Genomic DNA, 24,089 nt, shown 5'->3' with positions numbered 1-24,089 from the left:
CCTGGGTGAGGTCAATAGCTCAGGGGCACTCACTCACCTGTCCCCAAGCTTACGACGACACCCATGTCCTCAGAATTTTTCTTCATGATGATGGCAGCCAGGATCTTGCGGCCGAGGAGGGAGGGCTGGAAACTGTTGGTGAGAGCATTGAAGCACCGGTGGCTCAGCATAGCCATCTGGTCGTGGAAGGTGCTGCCGGTGAGAGGAAGCTGTGGGGACGGGAGTAGGTCAGGACCACACAGCCCAGTTGGGGTCCATTGTATGTCAGTTGGCAGGGGAATCAGACTATCCTTGACCTGGGAGTCTTAGATCAAGCACTTGACCCCAACACTTGCTCAGTGAATGCACTGAACCTAGCATTAAAGCCTTGGGGTAATTACATGAAAGTGAAAAGCTGCCTCCACCCAGGGAGGAGTGAGCAGGATCCCCCCACCCACCAAAAAAGCAAGCACCAAAAGTAGATGTCTTAACTGTCTTTGGCTGTGCATCTGGGGACCTGGAGAGGAGGAGCAAAGTTCTTCTGAGACTGGCCCCTGTCACTGGGGTTACCTCTGAGAAACCCAAGTGCTCTGCCTTCTCGCTCTCCCCAATCAGGACACGGAGGGCCGCATCGGCTGCGTCCTGCTTGCCTTGCTTCTTGCTGTGTGCACACACGGCTGGAAACCAGCGGCCCCCAACTTTTGCTTGGTAAACGAACCTTTGGGATGAAAATCAGGATGAAGGCAAGCAGCAGACCCCCACAGCCATGCAGGGAGGGCTAGTTTTGCTTATGAGAATGATGCTGACCTTGCAAACACAGGACTGTCTCAATTTGACCAGCACTTCTCAAATTCTAGTCAGTAACGAATGAATGAATCACATGATTTTTTGCAGATCCAGATGTCGGCTGAACTATTCCTTAGTATTTTCTTCTAACATTCCTTAGCATTTTCCTTTAAACAAACCCATCAAAAATACAAATACATTTAAAAAGTAAATTTCACACCATTACCGTAATTAGGAAACCAGCGCCGTCTGCCATATACTGAAAGATTTAGAATTTGGAATACTTGCACAGAGTTTACCTGTAGACCATGGCTGTAAAACTTATAAAATCCTATTAAATTCTATCTAGACACCGTACTGTTACTTGCAAAGTCTCCAGGCTTTTATTATAAGGGAGATGAGACTACTGGAAAAGGATTCCTCTCAGGCTGAGGAGATAGCTCAGTTGGTAAAGTGCTTGCCTTATAAGCGTAAGGACTGGAGCTCCACCCCCAGAACCCAAGTGAAAAAAGCTTGGCATGGTGGTGCATGCTTGTAAGTCCAGCCAATGGAGAGGGGAAGTCAGGTGGATCCCTGGGGCTTGCTGGCCAGCCAGCCTAGCCAAGTGAGAGACCCTGTCTCAGAAACAAACAACAAAAAAACTGTACAGCAACTGAAGAACGATACCCAAGATTGTTTACTGGCTTCCATGTGTGTGTGTGTACATTTGCACATACACCCCAGGTGTACCCACATACATGACCATATACATATACATACACACACACAAAAAAAAAAGAGAGAGAAAAAGGTTTCTTCTCAAGTAAATGAAGGGAATAACTTTCTTCCCACATATATAGGTATCTAGCACAATGTCGGATTCACCCACGCCCACTAGAGCCTCATCCCTGTTAGGCAAGTGCTCTACCCGATATCCCTAGCACTGTCTGATTTTTAAAGTATTCAATTCCATTTTCTTTTCTTTTTCTTTTTGTCTTTTTGAGACAGGGTCTCCCTGTAGCCCCAGCTGTCCTGGAACTCACTATGTAGACCAGGCTGGCCTTGAACTCACAGAGATCCACCTGCCTCTGCCTCCCGAGTGCAGGGATTAAAGGTGTGAGCCACCACGTCCTCGAATTCCATTTTCTTGTACATGTCCTGACAACCTGGGGACTTAAACTGAAAAGGTTATTACACCACGGCCTGCCTTAGGCCAGGGAGCCAGGCTTTCCCAAGGAATTATGTGTCCATTTCCAGAAGGCCTGAGCTAGCCATGGGGGAGGAAATGACCACAGCTCTGTAGCAGGGAGGAGTTCTTACTGTGTCTGGGGTGGATTGCCACAAACCCAGAGAGAAGATGAAACACAGCAGTTTGGAAACCTCCCAGGCTGTCCAAGCATCCCTCAGCAAACAGCTGGCACTAAGCCTGTGGTGGGCTCACTCCCTACTCATCCCTGACCTCCTCTCAGTCCTTTTATCAGCTCCATTCTCTTTCCACCACAGGACTAGAAATACACAGTATCCCTTGGTGTCCATGAGGGATGGACCAAAATCAGAGAATGATATAAAATGGCATGGTATTTGCAAATAACCCACACTGTGTGGTTGCATCAGCTATAGATTACTTACAATCTATAACTCATGTAAGAGATGTGTTTGTTACCTTGGGGGGGGGGCAGGCATGGTGGTATACACCTTTAATCCCAGCACTTGGGTGGTAGAAGCAGGTGGATCTCTGTAAGACTGAGGCCAGCCTGGTCTATATAGCGAGTTCTAGCTGTCTGTCCCCCTTCTCTTCAATAAACTTAGATACAATTAAAAAGAAATTCAGTCTGTGCTTGCCTGAATCTACTGCAGAACCAATGGACACAGAGGGCTGCCTGTCCTGGGTCCTTCCTTTCCTCTTGACCATCTTAAGGTTTTAGCTCAGGCACTGTTTCCTAGGAAGCCCCCCTCTTTCCCTCCCCAAGTCATGCTGTGTCAGCACAGATCCTTCCTCAGGACAAGTCCAACCCTTCTGAAAGTCTTATCAATTATGATCTTATACTTCCTTAGTGGCTGCAGGTTACTACCTGGCCCCTGAACTAACAAGCAGAAGGTGCTCTACAAACAGGTGTTAAGTAGTCACAAAGACTGCTTCCGGGTGGGCCGGGTGAGAGAAGACAGGGCTTAGACTAGTGTGTGGGCATCAGCAGTAGAAAGAAGGAGTGGAGGGACTTGGTATAGAAACTGTATAATCAACAGAGCTTGGGGGGCGGTCCTCAAATTGAAGATAAAGGGGAAGGCGGAACACAAGGATTCTTGGGGTTTGGCTTGAGGACTGAGTAAACAGTGCTTACTGAGATGGTAAAGATTTGGAGAAGAGGTCAAGGTGGATAAAAAAGAGCTCTGCTTAGGATATGTCATTTAGAGATGTCGGAATAGAAGCGACACACAAGTAACTGGACACAGGAATCTGGAGCGCTGAGGTTTGGGTAGAGACACAGCCTCCCCAGTGCTGGTATTAAAGGCATATACCAACACATCCAGCTTATTAGGCATATTTTTTAATTCTTAAGAAAACACTGGATGGGTAACAGAGCTAAGCTGGTAAAGTGTTTGTCATGCAAGCATGAAGACCTGTGTTCGATCTCTAGTATTCACATACACAGTTAGACAGGTGGGTGAGCTTATAGTCCCAGCACTGGGGAGGTGAAGACAGGAGGAGCCCTGGGGCTCACTGGCAGTCAGCCTAGCCTAATTGGTGAGTCCCAGGTCCCACTGAGAGACTGTCTTTAAAAATAAGATGAACAGTGCCTGAGGAAAGATACCTGAGGTTGATCTCTCACCTCCATATGCATGTGCATACATATGCGCTTGCACACACGCCAACATACTTGACACCTGGCCTTTCCATTTGCAACACACCTTGGAGATGGTTTCATGCAGATATGTTTGTATATATCCCTGGTTAGTATTCCTTTCTGTGTACGTAGCAGCTTACTTAACCAGTCTGCAAATGGTGGAGCTTTGGACCATATTCAGTCTTTTACTTCTATAATGATGCTGCAATGAAAATCTTTCTGTCTTGTCACGTACAGTATATACGATACAGAATTCTACATACAATTCAGAAGTGGCAGACCAGGTAGGAGGCAATGCTCTTTACTCTTAGCTATGAAAGAGATGAATTCTAACCTGTGGTTCTAAATCCAAGCCAAAGTGAGTAACTTGAGCATTGTTGAGAACTTTCTGTAATAATTCATTGTTTCCTTTTTTGTGAATGTATAGATGACATACTTTGTCTATTTTTCTCTTAGATATTTTATTAAAGTGGTTTTTTTTTTTTTTTTTAGTTTTTTTGAGACAGGGTCTCCCTGTAGCCCCAGCTGTCCTGGAACTCACTGTGTAGACCAGGCTGGTCTTGAACTCACAGAGATCTGCCTGCCTCTGTCTCCCGAGTGCTGGGACTAAAGGTGTGTGCCACCACGCCCGGCTTGAACATTCCCTGTTTTTAAGAGATTTTTTTCTGGGATAGGGTGTAGCTCAGTAGAAAACGCTTACCTAGCCTGTCCCTGGTTTGGGCCTCTGTTTCTGACACAGCTTCTCCTGTCTCCTAGCTAGCAGATTTGCTTTCTCCATCTCTGACATTTGCTCATTCCACACTGCCGATCTACTGCCTGGCAGGACTGTGCTTCCTTTTCTGGTTGTGTGGTAGCAGGTGAGTTCTCTCACTGCCTGCCCAGCTACATACTGCTGCATATGGCAAAGCTTGATTAACTTAGTGTGATGGTCACACCTGTAATCCCAGCACTTGGGAAGCTAGGCTACATAGTGAGACTTTGCCTAAGAAAAAACAAAAATAAAAATAAAAGATAAGATGGTATAGAAAGTTTTCCAAGATAATACCGCTGGGTAAATATCAAGCTATAAGATCACTGCTTATGTCCTTCTGTGACAGATGAACAGATGCATTTTGCCCATATTTATAAATTTTTTTAATTCATTTATTTTTATGTATATGAGTGTATTGCCTGCATGTATGTAAATGCACCTGTATCATGCATACCTACAGAGGCCCTAAGAGGGCATCAGATCCCCTGGAACTGGAGTTATGGACAGTTGTTAGCAGACATGGGAATGCTGGGAACCAAACCTGGGAAGAGTACCCAGTGCTCTTACCCACTGAGTCATCTCTCCAGCCTCTGCCCATATTTATGGAAGGATACACAGGAATGATCTATAATACTGTAAAGTTACTAGCTATTGATTTGAGGGAGAGTATATAAGAGATGGGAACTGGGCCAAAGGGAGACCAAAAACAAAACTTTTTATATTTTAAAGAATATATATTGTGTATGTGTGTGTTGTGTGCGTGCACAAGTGTATGTATAGGAGTGTGTGTGTGATATGTGTCTGGTGCCTATGCCTGTGCCCTTGTGGAGACCAGAAGGGGATGCAGGATATCCTTCTCATAGTCTCTGTTTTGTTCAAGGCAGGGTCTCTTGCTGAACCTGGAGTTCATGTTTTTCAGCTAGGCTGGAAGTCAGCAAGCCTGGGCAAATTCTTCTGTCTCTGTCCCGCTCAGTGCTGGGGTTACAGGTATGTGCAGGACCATGCCCAGCTTCTATGTGGGTGCTGGGATGGGACCAAACTCATGTCCCCAGACTTGTGTAGCAAGTGCTCTTGACTGCTGAGTCATCTTTCCAGCTCCTACATAACATTTTTGAATAGTGTACTACCTATATAAAAGAATTTAAAATTTAAAGAAGTGAGTATACCACACAGCCCAGAAATTTCACTATATACTAATGGGGCTGGAGAGATGGCTTAGTGGTTAAGAGCACTTACTACTCTTGCAAAGGACCTAGGTTCGATTCCCAGCACCCACATGGCCGCTAACAACCATCTGTAATTCCAGTTCCAGGGGAATTTAACACCCTCTTCTGATTTCTGCAGGCACTGCACAACACAGGTGTACTTACATACATGTAGGCAATACACTCATATGCATAAAATAATAGATAAATTTAAAAAGATACATACTACTGCTGGGCACGGTGACTCACACCTTTAAATATTTTATTTATTATTTTTATTTTTTATGTGTACGAGTGTATTGCCTATTTGTGTGTAAGTGTACCTGTGTCGTGCAGTGCCTGCAGGTCAGAAGAGGGCATCAGATTCCGTGGAACTGGAGTTCTGGATGGCTGCTGGCTGCCATGTGGATGATAGGAATTAAACCTGAGTCCTCTGCAAGAGCAACTAATGTTCTTAACCGCTGAGCCATCTCTCTACCCCCTGGTGACTCACACCTTTAATCCCAGCACTCAGGAGGCAGATGCAGGCAGATCTATGAGACTGAGGCCAGCCTGGTTTACGTAGTAAATTCCAGGCCATAGGGAGACCATGTCTCAAATGTGCACCCCGCCTCCCCCTGCCAAAAGTACACTAACATTTTGCAGATGTAAGCAGAGACATACGGCACAAGCAGTCACTGCAAGAGTGTTTCTAGAAGTATGGCCAAAACAACCTGTCACTGGAGGCTGCTGGGTAAGTTTTGCAAAAGGGGAGTTTCCAAAGAAAAGGCAATGTCCTAAGCTGGATGGTGGTGCACCGGTATCTACTTTGTATCTTTTAATTTAAAATAATTTAAAATTATAAGCATGTGTTCAGTGACACATACAGTTGTGTAGAAGAGACTGGCTGGGCTCTTCCTGCTGATGTGTAGTGCTCTTTGAGACATACTGGTAAGTAAAGGGGTCAAGGTATAGTACAGAAGACAGAGCCTGACCTGGTGGCACAGGCTTGTAATTCCAGCCATTTGGAAGGGCAGGGCAGGGCAGGAGGATCGCGTGTTCAAGACCAAACTGCAGAACAAGTTCCCCAGCTTGGGCAACTTAGTGAGACCCTGTCTCAAAATAAAAACACAGAACAACCCTGTGCACCACCAGCCTGATTAGTGCATCTCTCAACTCTCTCCAAAGAAAGATTCTTGTAGCAGGTAGCAATTAACAGAGACCCACAATGGGCAGAGAATAAGAGACCAAGGAGTGCTCAGCCCTAAATGAGACATCTATCTTCACAGCCTCTATTCCCAAGGCTCAGGGATCACTGCAGGAGAGGGAATGAGCGATTTTTAAGAGTCAGAGGTAGTGAGTGAACACAAGGAAACTGTCTTCTGGACACAACAGGGCAGTTGCACATATGAACTCACAGTACTTGTGAACAGTATACACAAGACCTGCACAAGCCTATGCCAGACAAAATCCCAGCATGGAGGAGAGGGTATGCAAGAAGCCTCAGCCCCAGCTGAGGAACCACTGGATCTTTAAGGATGTGATGCCAGGTGGGTTGGCCAGGCTCTAAGGGATGGCCCCATACCCAAGAACATTTGAAGAACAAAAATTAGGCTCAATAGGCCTTTAAAAATACTAGACATTTTTTGAAATAATTAAAATATTACTAATTTAAAAAAAACATTTTTGAAACAAAATATTGCTAATTAAAAATTTTTTTTGAAACAAAATATTACTAATTTAAAAAACATCTTTTTTTGAAACAAAATATTACTAATTAAAAGAATTTTTTTTGAAACAATTAAAATATTAAAAAAGAAAGAAAGAAGTAATACTAGAGAGTGGTATGGTGGTGCACGCCTTTAATCCCAGCACTCAGGAGGCAGAGGCAGGTGGATGGATCTCTGTGAGTTCAAGGCCAACCTGGTCTACATAGTGAGTTCCAGGCCAGCTGGGGCTATAGGGAGACCCTGTCTCAAAAAAAAAAAAAAATCCCCCAGAACTAGAGGACATGAAGTTGTGGGGCTGGGCTGGGGGCAGCATGGCGGGGTGGAAATGGGGAAGAGAGGCTGGATATGATCAAAATACACTGTATGAAATTGTCAAAGAATCAATAAAAATATTAAAACAAAATAAAAGAAACAAAAAACCCAGATGGTATATGTTCATTTTTGTTTAAAAAAGGGAAAGTATGGGCTGGAGAGTTGGTTCAGTGGTTAAGAGCACTGGCTGCTCTTGGAGAAGACCCAGATTCAATTCCCAACAACCACATGGCAGCTAACAACTGTCTGTAACTCCAGTTCCAGGGAATCCAACCCCTTCTTCTGACCTCCGAGGGCATTGCATGACACAGGTGCACTTAAATACACACAGGCAATACACTCATATACATAAAATAAAAATAATAAAGTATTAAAAAAGAGAGAGATTTCTAGAAGGACTTAAGGTAATAGCGTACAACTCTGGGGAGAGAAACTAAAATCTGGGCTAGAAGTAAGAGTTTTCACTGTATACTTTTCAAGCTATTTGAATGATTTTGTATGGGTATATGTACTCTTTCAGAAATTAAAGTGAGCTAATCAAATTTAAAGGCTCACTCTCATTGGAATAGTGACTGTGTTCTCACATAGCTAACCTAATGTCTTCTAAGAGGCTGTCAGACAACTCACTCCTCCCATCATTCAGTTAATGCACATTATTTCTTTCCTTGGGGTTACAGACCACCCACACCCAGTGATACACAGCTGTAGCTAGGACTAAGACACTCACTTGGGCTCATGAGGAGGTCCAGACTGGTCAATCAACTTGAACTCAGCAGCAAAGCCATGGGAGCGGGCATACTCTAACAGGCCGCCCACGGGGTTGGTGTTCAGGTACCTGACGAGCTCGCCAATCCTCCTGATCTTGTTAGGCACCACAGACTCCAAGTTATCAAGTGATTCTGAGTTCACACCTTCAGACTAAGGAAGAATTAGCCAAAGAGGAACCATCAACAGGTCAGAAAACTCCAAGGGACTCATGGACAACTCTCATCTGCACAAGTTGTTACTTTTGAGCAGGACAGCACCTCACCTGGTTGTCAGTTGAGTTGGCTGCCTCTTCATGCAAGGCCTTCATGGCTTCCTCTGCGGCCATCTGCTTTGCCACTTTCTTACTGGGGGCACTCACAGTGGGGAAGGTCTGGGCTCCCACTGCTACACAGTACTGGAACCTGAGGGGAAAGGATCACAATGACTGGGCTGAGGAGATCTGCTCACCTTCGTCAGAATGCCAATCTTCACTTCTTATAATTTCTACTCATCATCACCTCTGTGCAGCTACTCTGGCCTTGAATAGCCAGTGCTCCCCACCCATCTCCTGTCATGTGTCTCCTGAGCTAACTAACCACCCAACATGCAAGGATCAGTCAAATCTCATGCCCTGCAGGAAGCATTCTCTTGAACGAGTAGGTGTACAGACCCCCAGACAGTTAGCTGCTAAGGGCCCAGGTCTCAACCTTGTCCCACTGTAACCACCATGCTGAGATCCTACCCAGTTTTCAGTCCCTTCACACTCCTAATCCTCGATTTTCTATTTCACAGCAGCAGCCAGACCCTGAAGGCCCCTTTCCAGACTGCAACAGGAGAACCGTACAGAGAAACAACCTCTTGTCTCTGAGGGTGCAGAGGGAAAATGTGTCCCTCCTACTTTTGGGGGAAAGTTCCATGGGGAAGGCCATGTAGAAGACATACTTGGGGTCATGGGCAGGGCCTTCCTTGGATAGGAGACGGAATTCACAGGAGTTCCCTAGTTTGTGCATACACTCAAGCAACGTGGTAACAGGGCTCTTCCCAGAAAATAGGGATGTTGATGAGGAGGTGAGGGGCTGGACCTCTGCTGGCTGGAAAAAGACAAGAAAACATGAAGCAAAATGAAGCAAAATAGCAGAGGTGATGGGGATGGGAGAATTTATTCCTCCAATCAATCTCTCGCTAGCTCTCCTCTCTCTCTCTCTCTCTCTCTCTCTCTCTCTCTCTCTCTCTCTCCTCACTCTCCCCCCCCCCCCCCCCCCCCCCCCCCCCCCCCCCCCCCCCCCCCAGCAAGGTCTCCTCCTATAGGCTGGTCTTGACCTTGAGGCAGTCCTCCTGCCTCAGCCTCCCAAATGCTGCAATTACATGCAAGGAGTCACCATGCCCAACTAAGAATTTGTTTCAGACAACTAAATGTTAGGAGTGACCTTCCAAGGGAAGGGGCTGCTGGGGACTCCCTAGGAGACAGGAAAAGGTGAGTTTTCTTCTGAGAGAGAAGAGGGCTCATGGACTGTGAAGGTTAGGTGTTTTTATGTATGAGTATTTTGCCTGCACATATGTAAGCGTACCATATATATGCAACACTCTCAGAAGGCAGAAGGTATCCTCTGCAAGAGCAGCCAATGCTCTTAACTTCTGAGCCACTGTTCTAGCTTTAATGTCAACTTGACACAACCTAGAATCACAGGGGAAGAGAGCCTCAGTGAGGACTATCTATATCAGGCTGGCTTATAGGGGTTGTCTTGATTGCTTTACTTGATGTCAGAAGATCCACCCTAAATGTGGGTAGCACCTTCTGGTGGCCCAGATAATAGGACATGGAAGGAGGACAGTGTTTTGTCATTTTTGCTTGCTTGGCCTTCACCTATTGCTGTGCTGTCCTTTCCTAATACCAGAGCCAGCTGCTCTCGGCTGAAGCCTGGAAGCCCTGAAGGAATAATTCAGGTTTTTGTGCCCAATTAGGACTGCTGAGACACCCAGCCTCGTGAACTGAGCAACTACTGGTTTCTCTCTTGGCCTCTCAAGTGTGCAGCCATTGTTAAACTGCTCTAACTATATCATGTAGGCCAATCTAACAAATCCCCTTTTGATTTGTTAGATGTAGTTGTTCTATTGGTTTAATACATGGTCCTTCCAACTCTGACATTCTTTGACTCCAGTCAGACAGGAGTGGCAGAAGAGCTGGCTGTAAGAGGAGGGAGGTGGGCTAACGAAGTGGGAGGTGAAAGGAGGTGGGACACTGCCTTAGAATGTCAGCTGCTTAGGCCAGGCCTGCTTCCTGAGACCAGTTTGAATCCTGACACTCCACATACACTGACAGCCAAGTATTGTCTTTCCCAGGGTAGGACACCCACCTTCTCTGGGTCTTCATCCATGGGACACAAGGATAACTCTTCTGGATTCCCGCTGTCCTTGGCTTTGGCTTCCCGGAGCAGGATTGTCATAGCTCTCACCGCTGCGTCCTGCTTGGCCACTTTCTTGCTGCCTGCTTCAGCTGCGGGAAACTCTCGGCCACTGATGACAACCTGGAATTTAAATCTTGGTGGAGAGTGGTTAGACATGTGAACACCAGACGGGGCTATCCCTCTGCTCTTTCCAAAGCGGTCTCTACCCTAGAATGATCTGCCATACTGAGAGTCTGACTTGAGAAGATGGAGGGTAGATGTAGGATTCCTGACCCCTATAGCTTAGCCACTGCCAGGTGAGCACCCAACATTATTCCTTTGTCAGCCTTTTTAAAAAAATTAGGGCTGGAGAGTTGGCTCAGCAGTTAAGAGCACTGACTGCTCTTACAGAGGACCCGGGTTTGATTCCCAGCACCCACATGGCGGCTACGAACCATCTTTAACTCCGGTTCCAGGGGAATCTGATTCCCTCTCCTGACCTCCACGGCACTGCACAACACTGGTGCACTCATACATGTAGGCAATACACTCATACACATAAAAATAATAATAGAATATTTTAAAAAATTTTTGTGTGTGTGTTTGTGTGTAGGTCTGAGGACAACTTGTGGGAATCTGTTTTTAACTTATACCATGTGGGTTTGCAGGACAGAACACAGGTCAGGCTTGGTGGCAAGTGCCTTTACCTCCTGAACCATCTTGCTGGCCCAACTGGGTTTTTTTTGGCTTTTGTTTTGTTTTGGTTTTTTGAGATATGGTCTCTCTGTAGCCCAAGTTAGCCTGGAACTTGCTATGTAGACTAGGCTGGTCTTGAACTAGGTATCCTTCTGCCTCTGCCTTCTAAGTGCTGGGGTAACAGGCGTGTTGGCTTCCCACCATTTTTTAGCAATTAAAAAAGATAAAAGTGTATAAAAGAGATGGGTGGGCAACAGTTGTTAACAGCCCCAAGAACCTTACCCTAAAACAACTGTGTGGATTTGGCTTCCTCCAGGGAGATCCTAGAGGACACAGAAGGAATGGTACAGCAGACATTTGCCCTGGAGCAGGACGTGCTAGGCAGGGTGAAGGGTAAAAGGGGATATGGGTATGAGAGCTGGAGGGGTGGATAAGGGAAGGGTGGGGAGCTGCCTCTGAAGTGTCTGCTATTTAGGCAGGGATGGTTCATCCCTAGGTTACTGTAGTGATTCTCCACTCTTAGCTTGCTCTGAGTACAGCTACAGCACTTTGTCCCAGGTCCCAGATGAAAGAAATTCCCTTCTTATGCAAAAAACCAAAATGCTTTGTCCTAGACCTCTGGCCTCAGCTTCAGTCTCCTTTGCTCAAGCTTTTAAACACATTAAGCTCTTTACTCAAGCTGGATCTATTTCACTTAGAAAAAGAGGTCAAATCTCTACTTCCTGGCTTTCTGAAACACTTGAATACAGCATCCATGGTTTTCTTTTTTCTTTTCTGAGGCACAGTCGTACTCCACTGTACCCAGGCTGGCCTGGTACTCTCAGTCCTCCTGCTTCAGTTCCCGAAGCTGGGATTACAGGCGTGTGCCACCATAGCTGGTGGCATCAATATTTCTTATAACTGAAGTCCAAAGAATGACTAACAGCAAAACCCACAGCTTCCCTCCAACTCTGGAGAGAGGGAAATGGTGGGAAAATACCAGACCCAACCCCAAACAGAAACAAATGGGTCCTGGTCCTGCCTGTTTGAGGCTAGATGTGTCCTCTTTGCTTAACAGCTCCCCTGCAATGCCAACCTGGTGCTACTAGAAAGTTAAAGGACTAGGTCACAGCTGGGAATCCTCACTTCTAGAAACCAGCCTGGGTAAGTGCAATCATGTGTTACCTAACCATGTTTTTGGTCAGATGAAAGAAATTCCCTGAAATTTCTGAGGAAAGAAATGTTTTTGACATTTGAGCCGACCATGGACCACACAGACCACAGCTGTCCCATAAGACTACATTGCTGTGGGCCTACAAGATGGCTCAGTGGGTAAAACCTGAGCTCAATCCCTGGAACCCAAAGTGGAAGAGAAACTGACTCATGAACCCCCTTCCCTGCTCTGCACATGAGTACAGTGGCATCTGCTTGCTCCTGCCTTGACACCCATTTTTTTTTAGATTCTACTGCCTAGTTGGTGATGCAGTCATTTTCACTGCTAAGGGTACTCTGGACTGTTCACACAATGATGAATTCCCCCAACAGTACACTGCTCAGGCAGTGGCCCTGTCATTATGTGCTGTGTGGCTATATAAAAGCTGGAGGCATTCTGGCAGTCCTCACTGGTTCTCCATAGCTACAGCTTGTACCACTCAGCCTCGGTGCTTCTAGGTTCCCGCCAGGCCCTTCAGTAGCTCCTTCCTGGCCAATCTATCCTCCTCAGTCTGTCTCCTGGCCTGTGGAATCCTACAGTGCAAAGCCCGGCCAGCAGCCCCAGTGAGGGAGCCTGAGTTCTTGGCTTGGGGGCAGCAGCAAGTGCAACCCACCTATCTGTGAAGAGGTGGCGTGTAAAATTAGAACTACAACCTTCAATAAAGCGGGCAGGCAGGCTGGGGTGGGGAGGGTGCCTAAGGCTGCCTAGCAAGCCACTCTTATTCTGCATGCTCTGCCTGCCCCAGCCCACCTGTTACTTGGCCCTCCCTGGAGTTCAGCTTATTGAGGGTGGATTAGGAAGTCTGCTTTAGGGGTAGTATGGATGCATGGGAGCTAATCATCTCTAAAGAAGCTTCACTTCAGCTGACAGTCAGCCTCCCCCTTGACCAGAGAGGATTCTGGGCACCCTGAGGTCTATCAACCTGATAGAGCAATCCAGGATGGTTTAGCCAAAAGGAGGAAGGAAGAAAGTAAAGAGAGGAGCCACCAAGGACACTGCTCACAAGGGAGTGGAGACTGTGCAGGAGCCAGAGCACCTGACCCCAATGCTAGGCACAATTCCTGGGTGGTCTCTTACCGAGGTTCATGGGGCGGTCCACTCTGCTCTACCAGCTTGAACTCACAGGTCTGACTAGTGAACTGAGCATACTCTAACAGCCCGCTGACGGGGTTCTTCAGCTGGCACTCGGTCAGTTTCTTGTAGGGTGAGCACCGTGGCAAGCCAGGGCTGTAGAAGGAGGGCATCTCCATGATGGCTCGAAACTCACCTGGTGCTGTGTGGATACTGTTCAAGCTATCTGGGATGTCATCTGTGGCCCACTGGCCATTTTCAAAGTCAACATACCCTGCTCTGGAAGGGCCACTGTGATAAACATGTGGCCGCAGTCTCATTGGTCCTGGCCTGGTCTCTTGTCTATTTTCTAACTTTACCACAGGTTCCTGCCCATTCTCCACTTTTGGGGGGGCTGCAATGCTGCTTGAGGCACCTGACAGGGGTGAGTGGCAGGTGGGAAATGAGACGCTTCTTGTGGCCTCAGGGATGGCTGCCAGAGTGGCTGCAGGGCCGCTGAGGGTACTTCTCTTGATCTGCAGCCTCTCTCGCTTCTTGTCTGTTAGGTACCAGATGGGAGGGGTTGCCCCTTGCCTGCAGACATCCCCCTGCCGTTCCAAGTCAATCAGCACTGCATGGACATCACGGGCCTTGGAGAGGCCAATGTTCTTAGCAAGGTTCAGGGCAGAGGAGTTAGACACATTGAACAGGTAGTCACAGATTTTCTCTTTGATCTCAGCCATGTCCAGAGGCTCAGGGGGCTCTTCTAAGTCAGATGTGGGGTCTCTGCTTTCACTTTCCAGACCAGGCTCTGCGTGTGGGATTTCCTGACTACAGCTGTCTACACTCTCAACTCTGGGTGGCTCAGGTAAGGCCTGACCTAAGGGTGAGAGGCTCCACAAAGGGGGTGTTCCTGACCCTTTACGCAGCTTTCCCTTCTTTTCTAGGGAGTACAAAACACGATTGATGTCCTTCTTTGGGACCCTGAGCTCTGTGGCCAGTACCTGGGCTGTGGTGGCCTTCCCCTCACCCAGTGCCACCAGGAGGCCAAGGATCTTTTGCTCCTGGTTCTGACTGATGCTCAGTTCCCTGAAGTGTGAGCAAAGCCTGTCAGCACCTCTCCATGGCAGTCCCTTGCCATGTGGGGGAAGAAGCGGGAGCCCTATCTGGAGCCCCTGACTTCTGAGAGGCACGCTCCTGGGGATACCCCAGAGTTCCAGTTGCCTGCCTTGGGCAGGTGGTCCCGAGAACCTTGGGCAGAATTCTGGGAAGAATGGTGGCAGGGACTGGCTCTGCTTTCCAATCAGGGGTGCTTCTGGGAGCAGCCCCTTGAGAAAGTCTATTTGCTGCAGCTGGAAATTATTAGGGTAAGATCCTGGCCCGTAAGGCTGCGGCTGTCTTGGCTTGCTGTGCTCATAGCTGTGGTCCAGGCTGGGCTGTGTTTGGTGCAGGAACACTCCTGCAGAAGACGGAGGAGAAAATATAAGTTAGGGCAGCGTGTGAGCAGGGGTGCTTCTGGGAGCAGCCCCTTGAGAAAGTCTATTTGCTGCAGCTGGAAATTATTAGGGTAAGATCCTGGCCCGTAAGGCTGCGGCTGTCTTGGCTTGCTGTGCTCATAGCTGTGGTCCAGGCTGGGCTGTGTTTGGTGCAGGAACACTCCTGCAGAAGACGGAGGAGAAAATATAAGTTAGGGCAGCGTGTGAGCCTCTCACCCCTCCAATCTTTGCCTGGGGGAGCTGTTCCTGATTGCTAAAAGGCTGGGCAGGTGACTGAGCTATGGGCCTGTGTCCTAGCTAGAAGGGCTTGGTCGGCTACTGACTACTGTCTAAGAGCCCATCAGGGAGACACAGAAAGGGAGCAGGAGGCCGGGCACCCCAGTCCAGGTGCCTCAGTGCAGCTGCTCTGGTGACTTAACTCCTCCACCACAACAGGATTTTAGGGGGGTAAGAAATTAAAAAACAAACAAGCAAGCAAAAATACTTCTACTCACCCCTAAAAATATCCTTCTAAAATTAGAAAAACAGGACCAGCAAGATGGCTCATCAGGTAAGGGCAACTGTCACTGGGCCTGATGACCTGAGTTTGTCTCTGTGACCTACACAGTCACAGAGAGAGGAGAGAACTGACTTCTACATTGACCTCTGATCCCCACATGTGCCATGGTACCTTACACTGCCAACCCCCAAGTAAATAAATAAATGTAAAGTTAGAAAAACAAGTGAATGGTATTTTAAAACCAACAAACCAACCCACTTACAGAACCCTGAAAGTGGGAAGGGAAAGGGGGGTTGGGGCTGAAGTGAACGAGATCACCCCTCTGGTGAGTCAGGGTCCCCACCTCATATATGGCCTTTAGGTCTCTAAAAAGGTGTCATGTGGGCAACCTTGACCAAAAGGGAAATGTAAGATGACTAGATGAAACTAAAGTCCCATCCCATCCTCCTCTCTAGCTGAAGGATTAAGAGCCATCTCATGTGGTGAAAGGTCCTCAGAGATTCACCTGCTAGCTACTACCTACCCAGGAGGGTCAGAATTTGGTTTTAAGGGAGCTAGAGAGCTTCCATCTAGAAATGGTGTGTTTTCTTCCCTTTTCAGTGTGGCACCCAGGCTTGGAGAGACACCTTGCACTTTCCCCCAAATACCCAGGCTCAGCTAGATGTGAAGGCTAGCAGGATCTACTTCTCATACCTCCACTGGTTCTCCTACCTTCCCCAGCTACTGACAATAGTGGCCTCTGGATAGCCTCCGGCAATAGGGGCCTCCGGACTCCTTCCCATGTTCCCCCTTGGTCAAGTGCTCCCCCCCCCCCCCAGTGTTGTTCACTCTGGACCAGTGGTCATGGGATGAGGGTAGGACTTTGCTTCCTTTCCCTAGGGTTTGCAGATGTGGGAGAACATGCAAAAAAAACCAAATTTTTTTTTAAATGTATTTACAAGCCCTCCTTGGATTCTCCCGAAGGCTACAGGGGAGCTGTACCACAGCCTTTATTCTCCACCCTGTCATCTTGAGGATCTTAGCATCCCAATCACTATTGTGGTACCTGACTGTGGAGCTCCTTACCTCCTAAACGAGTGACCTCCATCTTCATCCTCCAGCCACATGATGGCTTCGTCGAGCTACCCACCCCAACGTCACTATTCTATAACTGAACTTACCACTAAGTCCTTGAAACTCTTCATAGCAATCCTGCCTCAGCCTCCTAAGGCCTGGGATAAGGGACTGGGATACAGGCATAAGCCACTAGCTGTGGCAGAACTTATTAGCAATCTACCATGAGCTAAGGGTGTGTAGCTCAGTGACAGAGCTCTTGTGTCACATGTATAACACCTGGCTTCCATTCCCAGTACCACACAAAAAAGAAAGGAAGGAAGGAAAGAAAGAAGGAGGAGAGGGAGGGACAATTTATTTAGAACCATGAGACTTTACAGGAACAGGTGGCGGGCTGGCCTGTGGCTGTGGCTTGCTGACTTGTTGGCTCTTTTCTGATGGAAGCTTCCCTGGGTTTCTACAACATCTAACTCTGCTGGAACTTGTTCCTCACATGACTCCACTGTGACTGTCACTCAGCTACTCACGCACTTCCTCCAGGCCTGGATCTCATGGTCCGGTACGCCTCCACCAGGGCCCACATACATTCTTTCCCTCGCCTCAAGTGAGCTCTCACTGTTTGGTGAAGTCAATTCAATAAGGATTACCTGGCTGCAGACTGGCTCTCTCTGAACAATGCTACCCCGCCCCTCCCCCAGGGATTGGTGACACAGCATCAGTCTCCGATCCTTTGTAGGCCTGTTGCTTTCTCCCAGCCCTGCACATAACTGGTTCCCAGGGTTTTACTAAGGACTTCATCCTTTATGTTTGGTTCACACCATATGTTTTGCCCACTCTGCAGACCTAACCTCACTGTTTCTTTTGGTAGTTTTTTGAGATAAGGTCCCATGTAGCCCAGGCGGGCCTAGAATACACTATGTAGCTAAGGGTGACCTTGAACCTTTGATCCTGTCTCTACCTTCCAAGTGTTGTAGGGATTATAGGCATACACCAACTATGACAAGTGCCACAGCTCAAATCTACTGTCTCTAGCTACGACTTTGTGCAAAAGCTGAAGGCCAACTCCCTGGGCACTTCTCCATCCCTGTATCCTGCCAGTCTCTCAAATGCCATATATTCTGAATTAATCACTTTCTTCAAAAACATTTTCTCTTGCTCTGTTGTCATTACTATTAGGGTCTTCAGTCACTCCTAGGTTATCAAAACTGACCCATCCCTACCCCCACCTAATCAGGTAATTGTCAAATCCTGTCTTGCCTACTACTTCTGAGTGGTCCGGAAACAGTTTCAGCCCCTCATCAGCTCTTACTTGGGCCACTGCAGGAGTCTCTAATCACCGCCCTTCTACGCACCAAGCCAAAGGGCAACTCTACTGTCACAGCTCAGACTCTTTCCTTATAAATGATCTCAAATGCCACTTTCTTCAGATTTCTGACTCCCCCCGAATGTGGGGAAGGGCTTTTAAAAATACACAACATTCAGGGCTGGGGAGATGACTCAGTGGGTAAAAGCACTTGCTGCATAAGCATGAGGACCTGAGTTCAAATCCCCAGAACCTATGTAAAAGTCTGGTGTGTAGCCCCAAATCCCAGTGTTCCTATAGGGAGACAGGAGGCCAAGGAGAATCCCTGAAAGCTGGGGGTCGGCTAGGGAGAAAACAACAAAAGAGACTCTGCCTCAAACAAGGTGGGAGGTGAGGACCCCACACCAGACGCTATCCTTTGACCACCACATAGGAGCAAGTGCACACAAAATTAAAAGTACACACACACACACACACACACACACACACACACACAAATAGGTTTTGGGATATAGCTTGGTGGTAGCTTGCCTGGCATGCGTTAATTCCCTTGGTTCATTCCAAATAGCTTTTTTTTGTCTTTTTGAGACAGGGTCTCCCTTGTAGGCCCAGCTGGCCTAGAACTTGCTTTGTAGACCAGGCTGGCCTTGAACTCACAGAGATCCTCCTGCCTTTGCCTTCCAAATGCTGGGACTAAAGGCATGCACCACAACACCTGGCTCCAAGTAGCTTTTTAAAAGTTGAGGTACAGGGCCTGGAGAGATGACCCAGCAGGTAAGAGCACTGGCTGCTTTTGCAAGAGGATAAGAGGTTTGATTCTCAGCACCCACATGGCAGCTAACAACCATCTTTAACTTCAGTTCCAGGGGATCCAATGGCCTCTTCTGACTTCCATGGGCATTGCATAACATGAGTGTACTTACATACATGCAAGCATAAAACTCATACACTTAAAATAAAAATTTCAAAAAAAAGTTGAGGTATGGGCCTGTAGTTCCACCACTGGGGAGGTAAAGGCCAGTGGAGCACAAGTTCAAGGATAGCTAGGGCTACATATAGAAATTCTGTCTCACACAAAGAGAGATTGGGGGGAGGGGGGGGGAGAGAGAGAGAGAGAGAGAGAGAGAGAGAAATATATAGAGACCATTTCTACTTCCCTCAAGGTTTTCTCCTGTGCCTCTGCCCTCAACTTCACAGCCAGTCCCAGTGACCACGTATCTATTTTTCTCCCCGTTGCTTCGCTTTTCCAGAACATCGTATTCAGATCCACATACAGTTTGAAGCCTTAGGATCTGGATTCTTCAGTTCAGAACACTGCACTCGGGACTCATCTCTGTTGGTGCAAGATTCCTAACTAAGCTATGCAGTATTCCACTGCAGTGTACATATTAACCTGTGGGAGGATATCTGTTTTTTTCAGTTTGGGGCTGTAATGAACAAAACTGTTAAGGTTTCCTCCTACAGGTTATTGAACGCTATTCTTAATGTCCCAGCAAGTGGAAAAAGTGCAGAGGAAGGCCACTTAAAGTAATGAAAAGAGTTCAATAAGGCTAAAGTGGGGTCGGTGAGGCACCAAGGGGCCCTAGTAGAAAGGGAGGGGGGTGTATGCCTTGACCTGGGTACATCTCCCCAAACCTCAACGCTGGGACCGCTCAGCCGCATAACAACCTGCTGCAAATTCCCAGAAGAGCAGTCCTACTCAGGAGAGGAGCGCAAGGCTAGCGAAGTCATGCCCCACAAACCTACAGCGGGGCTTACCTGCGGGTCCCCTGCGCCCCCGAGACATCGCTCTGGCCGCCCAGCCTCCCGCAAGATGGCTCCCACTCAATTTCGCTTTCGTTTCCTCGGAAAGACTTCCCTTCCGCCGGCAGACTGTAGAGCCAAGAGGAGGGGTTTGGGCTGAACACCGCCACCCCTCCTGCCCGACTCCGCCCACGCTCCGCAGCAACAGCCAAGGCCAGGCGTGGGAAGTGCAGGCTCGGGTCTTCCCAGGCTACCGGCCCCCGGTGTCGATCACAAACCAAGCGAAGGGGCTGCCAGAGGTAAAACCCAGCAGTACATACCAGCAGGCAGAACCGGTCTCCCCGGCCAGGGGCGTCAGTAGTGTGCGCACCCGCCAAGGCGACCTTCTGTCCCCACCACAGGTGCAGCAAAGCAAGCCCCGAGAAACCTCGGGCCCTGCGCAAGGCTCGTGTCCCTTGCTACTCTGCCTCCGCTCCCGTTGCACTATTAATTTTGTTATCTGGGAGGCGCAGTTTATTTCATCGCCAAGGTAATTTTTGTTCAAAATATCTAGGACCGATTTCAAACTCTTTCTGGTGATCAGCAGCGCCCCCTCGGCCCCTGTGAGGAAGTTCCTTTTCTGGGTTTAACCTTTATCCTGGCAGCTTCTGAGATTTACAGGGCAGTCTCTTCCTAGAGATGCTCTGTCATCTCTTCCAGCTGATGCCCTGTCACCACTAGCCTGTCCTTCATCCATCTATTAGCCGCTCCAAATTTCATCCCCTCTTGTGTAGGGTGTTCTTCCTTCCTGATCTTTGCACATCCTTGGAATGTTCCTACCCGCCCCCCCATTCTGTAGCCCAGGCTGGCCTCAACTTCTTCACAATCCTCCTTCCGTAGCCTCCCGTGTGCTGGGATTACAGGTGTGCACCATTAGCTTGGCTCTCGCATGCACTTTTACCACTACTTCCGGTAAAGCAGTTTTCCAAATCTGCTTCACAAACTGCATCCCAGGGATCCCTTCCCCCAACTCGAGGTAGTGACATGCAGTGAGGAACCAGGGCAATTTGCATTCCTGATTCTCTGTCTCAGGTACCCAGAACTTACAGCTGACTAAAGACTTTTACATTCCTCTGAAACCATCCCATCCATCTAATGTGTGTCTAATGTGTGTCCATGCCCAGCACCCAGGATGTGGTGCACAGTGGAAGCACATGTGTGTAGATAAGCACTTAATACCTGCTGGCTGGTATACCTGCCTTCAGTGCTGCCCAGGGTTCTCAGTGGATAGGGGTGCTATATCCCTATTCTCTCCTGCACACTGACCCTTGGAGGGTTGAAAGGTGAATTAACAGTGCAATCAAATAAGTAAAACAATATGCAAAACAGGAACGTCACAGGAGGAAACAGAACAACAATGAACTCATAAAAAGGTGCTCAATTTCATTACCAGGGAAGCCTCAGTAGAGATGGCCTCAGTGATCACTGGCCACTCACCAGATAGGTGGTACTACTGTGGGCGCAAGGGCACAAAGCAGCCCTGGTCACTGCAGGAAGCCACTGTGCCACTGCCTAGGAGAACAGAGCCCACAATTCAATCATTCCACGTGTACAGGACAACCTCCAGATGCTGGGAGCAGCCCAAGCGCCTTCAAAACTAAAATAAGAACACAGGGGCATACACTAATGTTAGAATTTATACAGCAATAAAAGTAAAAGATCTATAACCACATGCAGCAGGTGGATAATCATGCAATAATACTGAGAAGCCTTGTACATAATATATATGGTTCAACTTAAAGTCCACAACCAGGCAAAACTGAACTGTAAGCCACGTACTGCATGAAAAACAGGTTCACCTCCAACAGGGAAGAAGGGTGTTTTGATTGGGAAGGAATATTCCAGGTGCTAGTGATAGTCCAGTTTTTTACTTCGGTAGTGGCTATGTATGTTTGCTTAATTAAGTTATACACTGATGTTTTATTCATGTTTGCACACATATATATACATATATGCTATATTTCACAACCTTAAAAAACAACACAACGAACAAGAAAGGCGCAAACACTTTCTGCTGCAGTTCTAGCCCACTTCCCCATGTTCTTTTCTCGATTTAAATAACCGGAGTTGTGTCTGTCTCACCTCTGCTTTCTTGCCTTCCAGGTAAATCATCAAGAATGTTCCAGAAGAGCTTTCATTACAGCTACCCTGCAGACAGTTGTAACCCCCCCAACCCTTTGAATCAAACACTGGAAGGGGTGCCAGAGTAGGTAGGAGAAATCTCTATTCTACAGAGGATCTGTTTATGCCCTGAAAGAACTGCTTTTGTCATTTAATCTTAGCAGCTCAAGTAACCATGGATGGTGTTATTCATAAACCGCTGTCTCCTCCTCCCTGGTGATTGTTTTAACTCTCCCAGGGTCATGAGGTGGTGATAGATGTCTTTGTGCCCTTCTATTACAGGGACTTGGTCAGCTGAACAAGGCTCTTTAACAAAAATGAACCAAAAGTAATTTCTGTTTATTGTAGAAATTTCCAGAAAACACAAACAAGCACACACAATGAAAGCTACCTTTCTGCCTCCACTGTCAATTCCTTGGCACTTAGGCCCAGGGAGCAGTCAGGTGGCTGTCCTATAACAAACAGTCCAGCTCTCTGGGAGCTGGGGCTACCTCTTGGGTTGTAGGGTGACCCTAAATGCAGCCCCCCCACCCCCCATACACTTACCCAAATGATTCAGAGTTGCATCTAAAATAAGGTATCATAAAAAGCCATTGCTGAGGCCCTCACTTAGCACTGGTGGGAGCTGGGCCTCTAAGTGCCAGGCTCCAGCTCCGTGTATGCCTTCAGGGGGTTGCTGCTAGGTTAGCTTCTGAGTCCTGCTAGCCTTGCTTCTGACTATAAATACTGCTGGACTGGACTTACGATAATTAACTCGGTTTGCTGGGCATTTTGTGGAAGAATGCAGCTGTTTTTGAGTGTAATTTCCTGTATAGAGACTTCAGTAGACATACGGTTACCTCTCTACAGTGTCTGCACTCACCTTCAGTGCTGGCTCCTGTAGGGACAGTGCCTCTGGATGTGTGCTGCTTAGACAATGGGTAGTGTTATCAAGAAAGCACTGAGCTGTTAATAGCAGGGGGTTATTATTTTTTAAAGACTTATTTGTGTGTGTGTGTGTGTGTGTGTGTGTGTGTGTGTGTGTGTGGCCAGAGGCATCAAATCCCCTGGAGCTGGAGTTACAGGGGTTGTTAGTCACCTGACATGGTACTGGGAACCAAACCTCTGCAAGAATGCTAGTTGATGTTACTGCTGAGCCATTTCTCCAGGCCCAAGGGCATTGAAGAGGATCTGTATACAAAAGCATTATGTTCTTAGCTTCACTTTTTTCAGTGCTAGGGGCTGAACACAAGGGCCTTGCCTGTGCTAGGGCAAGTGCTCTACCAGTGAGCCACATCCCCACCCCTTATCCTAGCTTCACTCTCTTTCTTTCCCTCCTCCCTCCTTCTCCTTCCACCCATCTCTTTTTTTTTCTTTTTTTTCTTTTTCGGTCTTTTTGAGACAGGGTCTCCCTGTAGCCCCAGCTGTCCTGGAACTCACTATGTAGACCAGGCTGGCCTTGAACTCACTGAGATCCGCCTGCCTCTGCCTCCCAAGTGCTGGGATTAAAGGCGTGCGCCACCACGCCTGGCCACCCATCTCTTTTTAATATAGGGTCTTGTAGCATAGCCCTGGTTGTCAGGGAACTTGCTATGCAGCCCAAGCTAACTTTCAACTCCTGCCTTAGCCTTCTGAGTGCTGGGGTGTGGGTGTGCACCACCATGCCCAGCCCTCTTCCATCCTTTATCATTGGGCTTTTCAGTCCATTGAATCAGCTACTAGCCCAGTAACATTAAGTTTTCAAAACTCACAGGGCCTTCCCATAGCAATCTCTCACTTCCATCTTTCAGGAGATGGAAGAGTGTGTTGTCCACTGTCCAAGTGGTGCTCTGAAGAGGCACTGATGCTGAGGTATTCTAGGCATGTCAGTGGCCAGACCAGTATTTTGTTCTATTTTGGTTTATTTTTGTTGTTTTTTGAGACATGGTCTTATATAGCCCAGGGTCACCTTGAATTCAATATACAGCTGAGGCTAACCTTGAACTCCTGATCTTCTTACCTCTGCCTTCCAAGGAAAGTCTGGGATTACAGATGTGTGCTACCCAACCTAACTTCTGGTTTTTGAAATTACAAGAAAGCAAGAATTACTTCAGGTACTTGCTTCAAAGCAGAAGTCTCCAGAAGGGGCATGCCCTCACTACTGAGTCAAAGTTCTCCAGGGAATGAAAGGGGAAAAATGGTATTTCCCAACGATGTGTATGTGCCACGTACTATTGGTAGTTA

The 24,089-nt window shown here is 47.7% G+C and overlaps 1 protein-coding gene across 3 annotated transcripts in view; it reads right to left on the bottom strand.

The window, feature by feature from the left end:
• Adar (adenosine deaminase RNA specific) overlaps positions 1-24,089 on the bottom strand; it is a 49,863-nt gene that overhangs the window by 8,267 nt on the left and 17,507 nt on the right. Inside the window, exons 2-11 of one of the 3 annotated variants that reach the window (XM_008854716.2) lie at positions 21,204-21,363; positions 19,743-19,856; positions 15,143-15,292; positions 13,661-14,942; positions 10,666-10,849; positions 9,254-9,402; positions 8,595-8,733; positions 8,292-8,482; positions 550-697; positions 38-209 (exon numbers count right to left, since the gene is read on the bottom strand). In XM_008854716.2, coding sequence (XP_008852938.1) covers positions 38-209; positions 550-697; positions 8,292-8,482; positions 8,595-8,733; positions 9,254-9,402; positions 10,666-10,849; positions 13,661-14,942; positions 15,143-15,292; positions 19,743-19,770 — 2,443 coding nt within the window. In that variant the 5' untranslated portion in view covers positions 19,771-19,856; positions 21,204-21,363. Of the gene's footprint in view, positions 1-37; positions 210-471; positions 698-8,291; positions 8,483-8,594; positions 8,734-9,253; positions 9,403-10,665; positions 10,850-13,660; positions 14,943-15,142; positions 15,293-19,742; positions 19,857-21,203; positions 21,364-24,089 lie in introns of those variants that run through there. The other 2 variants (XM_029557218.1, XM_029557216.1) reach the window with 2 other exon arrangements.

This window comes from Nannospalax galili, unplaced genomic scaffold (assembly GCF_000622305.1).
Source record: "Nannospalax galili isolate Female #2095 unplaced genomic scaffold, S.galili_v1.0 scaffold591, whole genome shotgun sequence".
Classification (NCBI taxonomy): domain Eukaryota; kingdom Metazoa; phylum Chordata; class Mammalia; order Rodentia; family Spalacidae; genus Nannospalax; species Nannospalax galili.
This window is presented reverse-complemented; position numbering and strand designations above follow the sequence as displayed.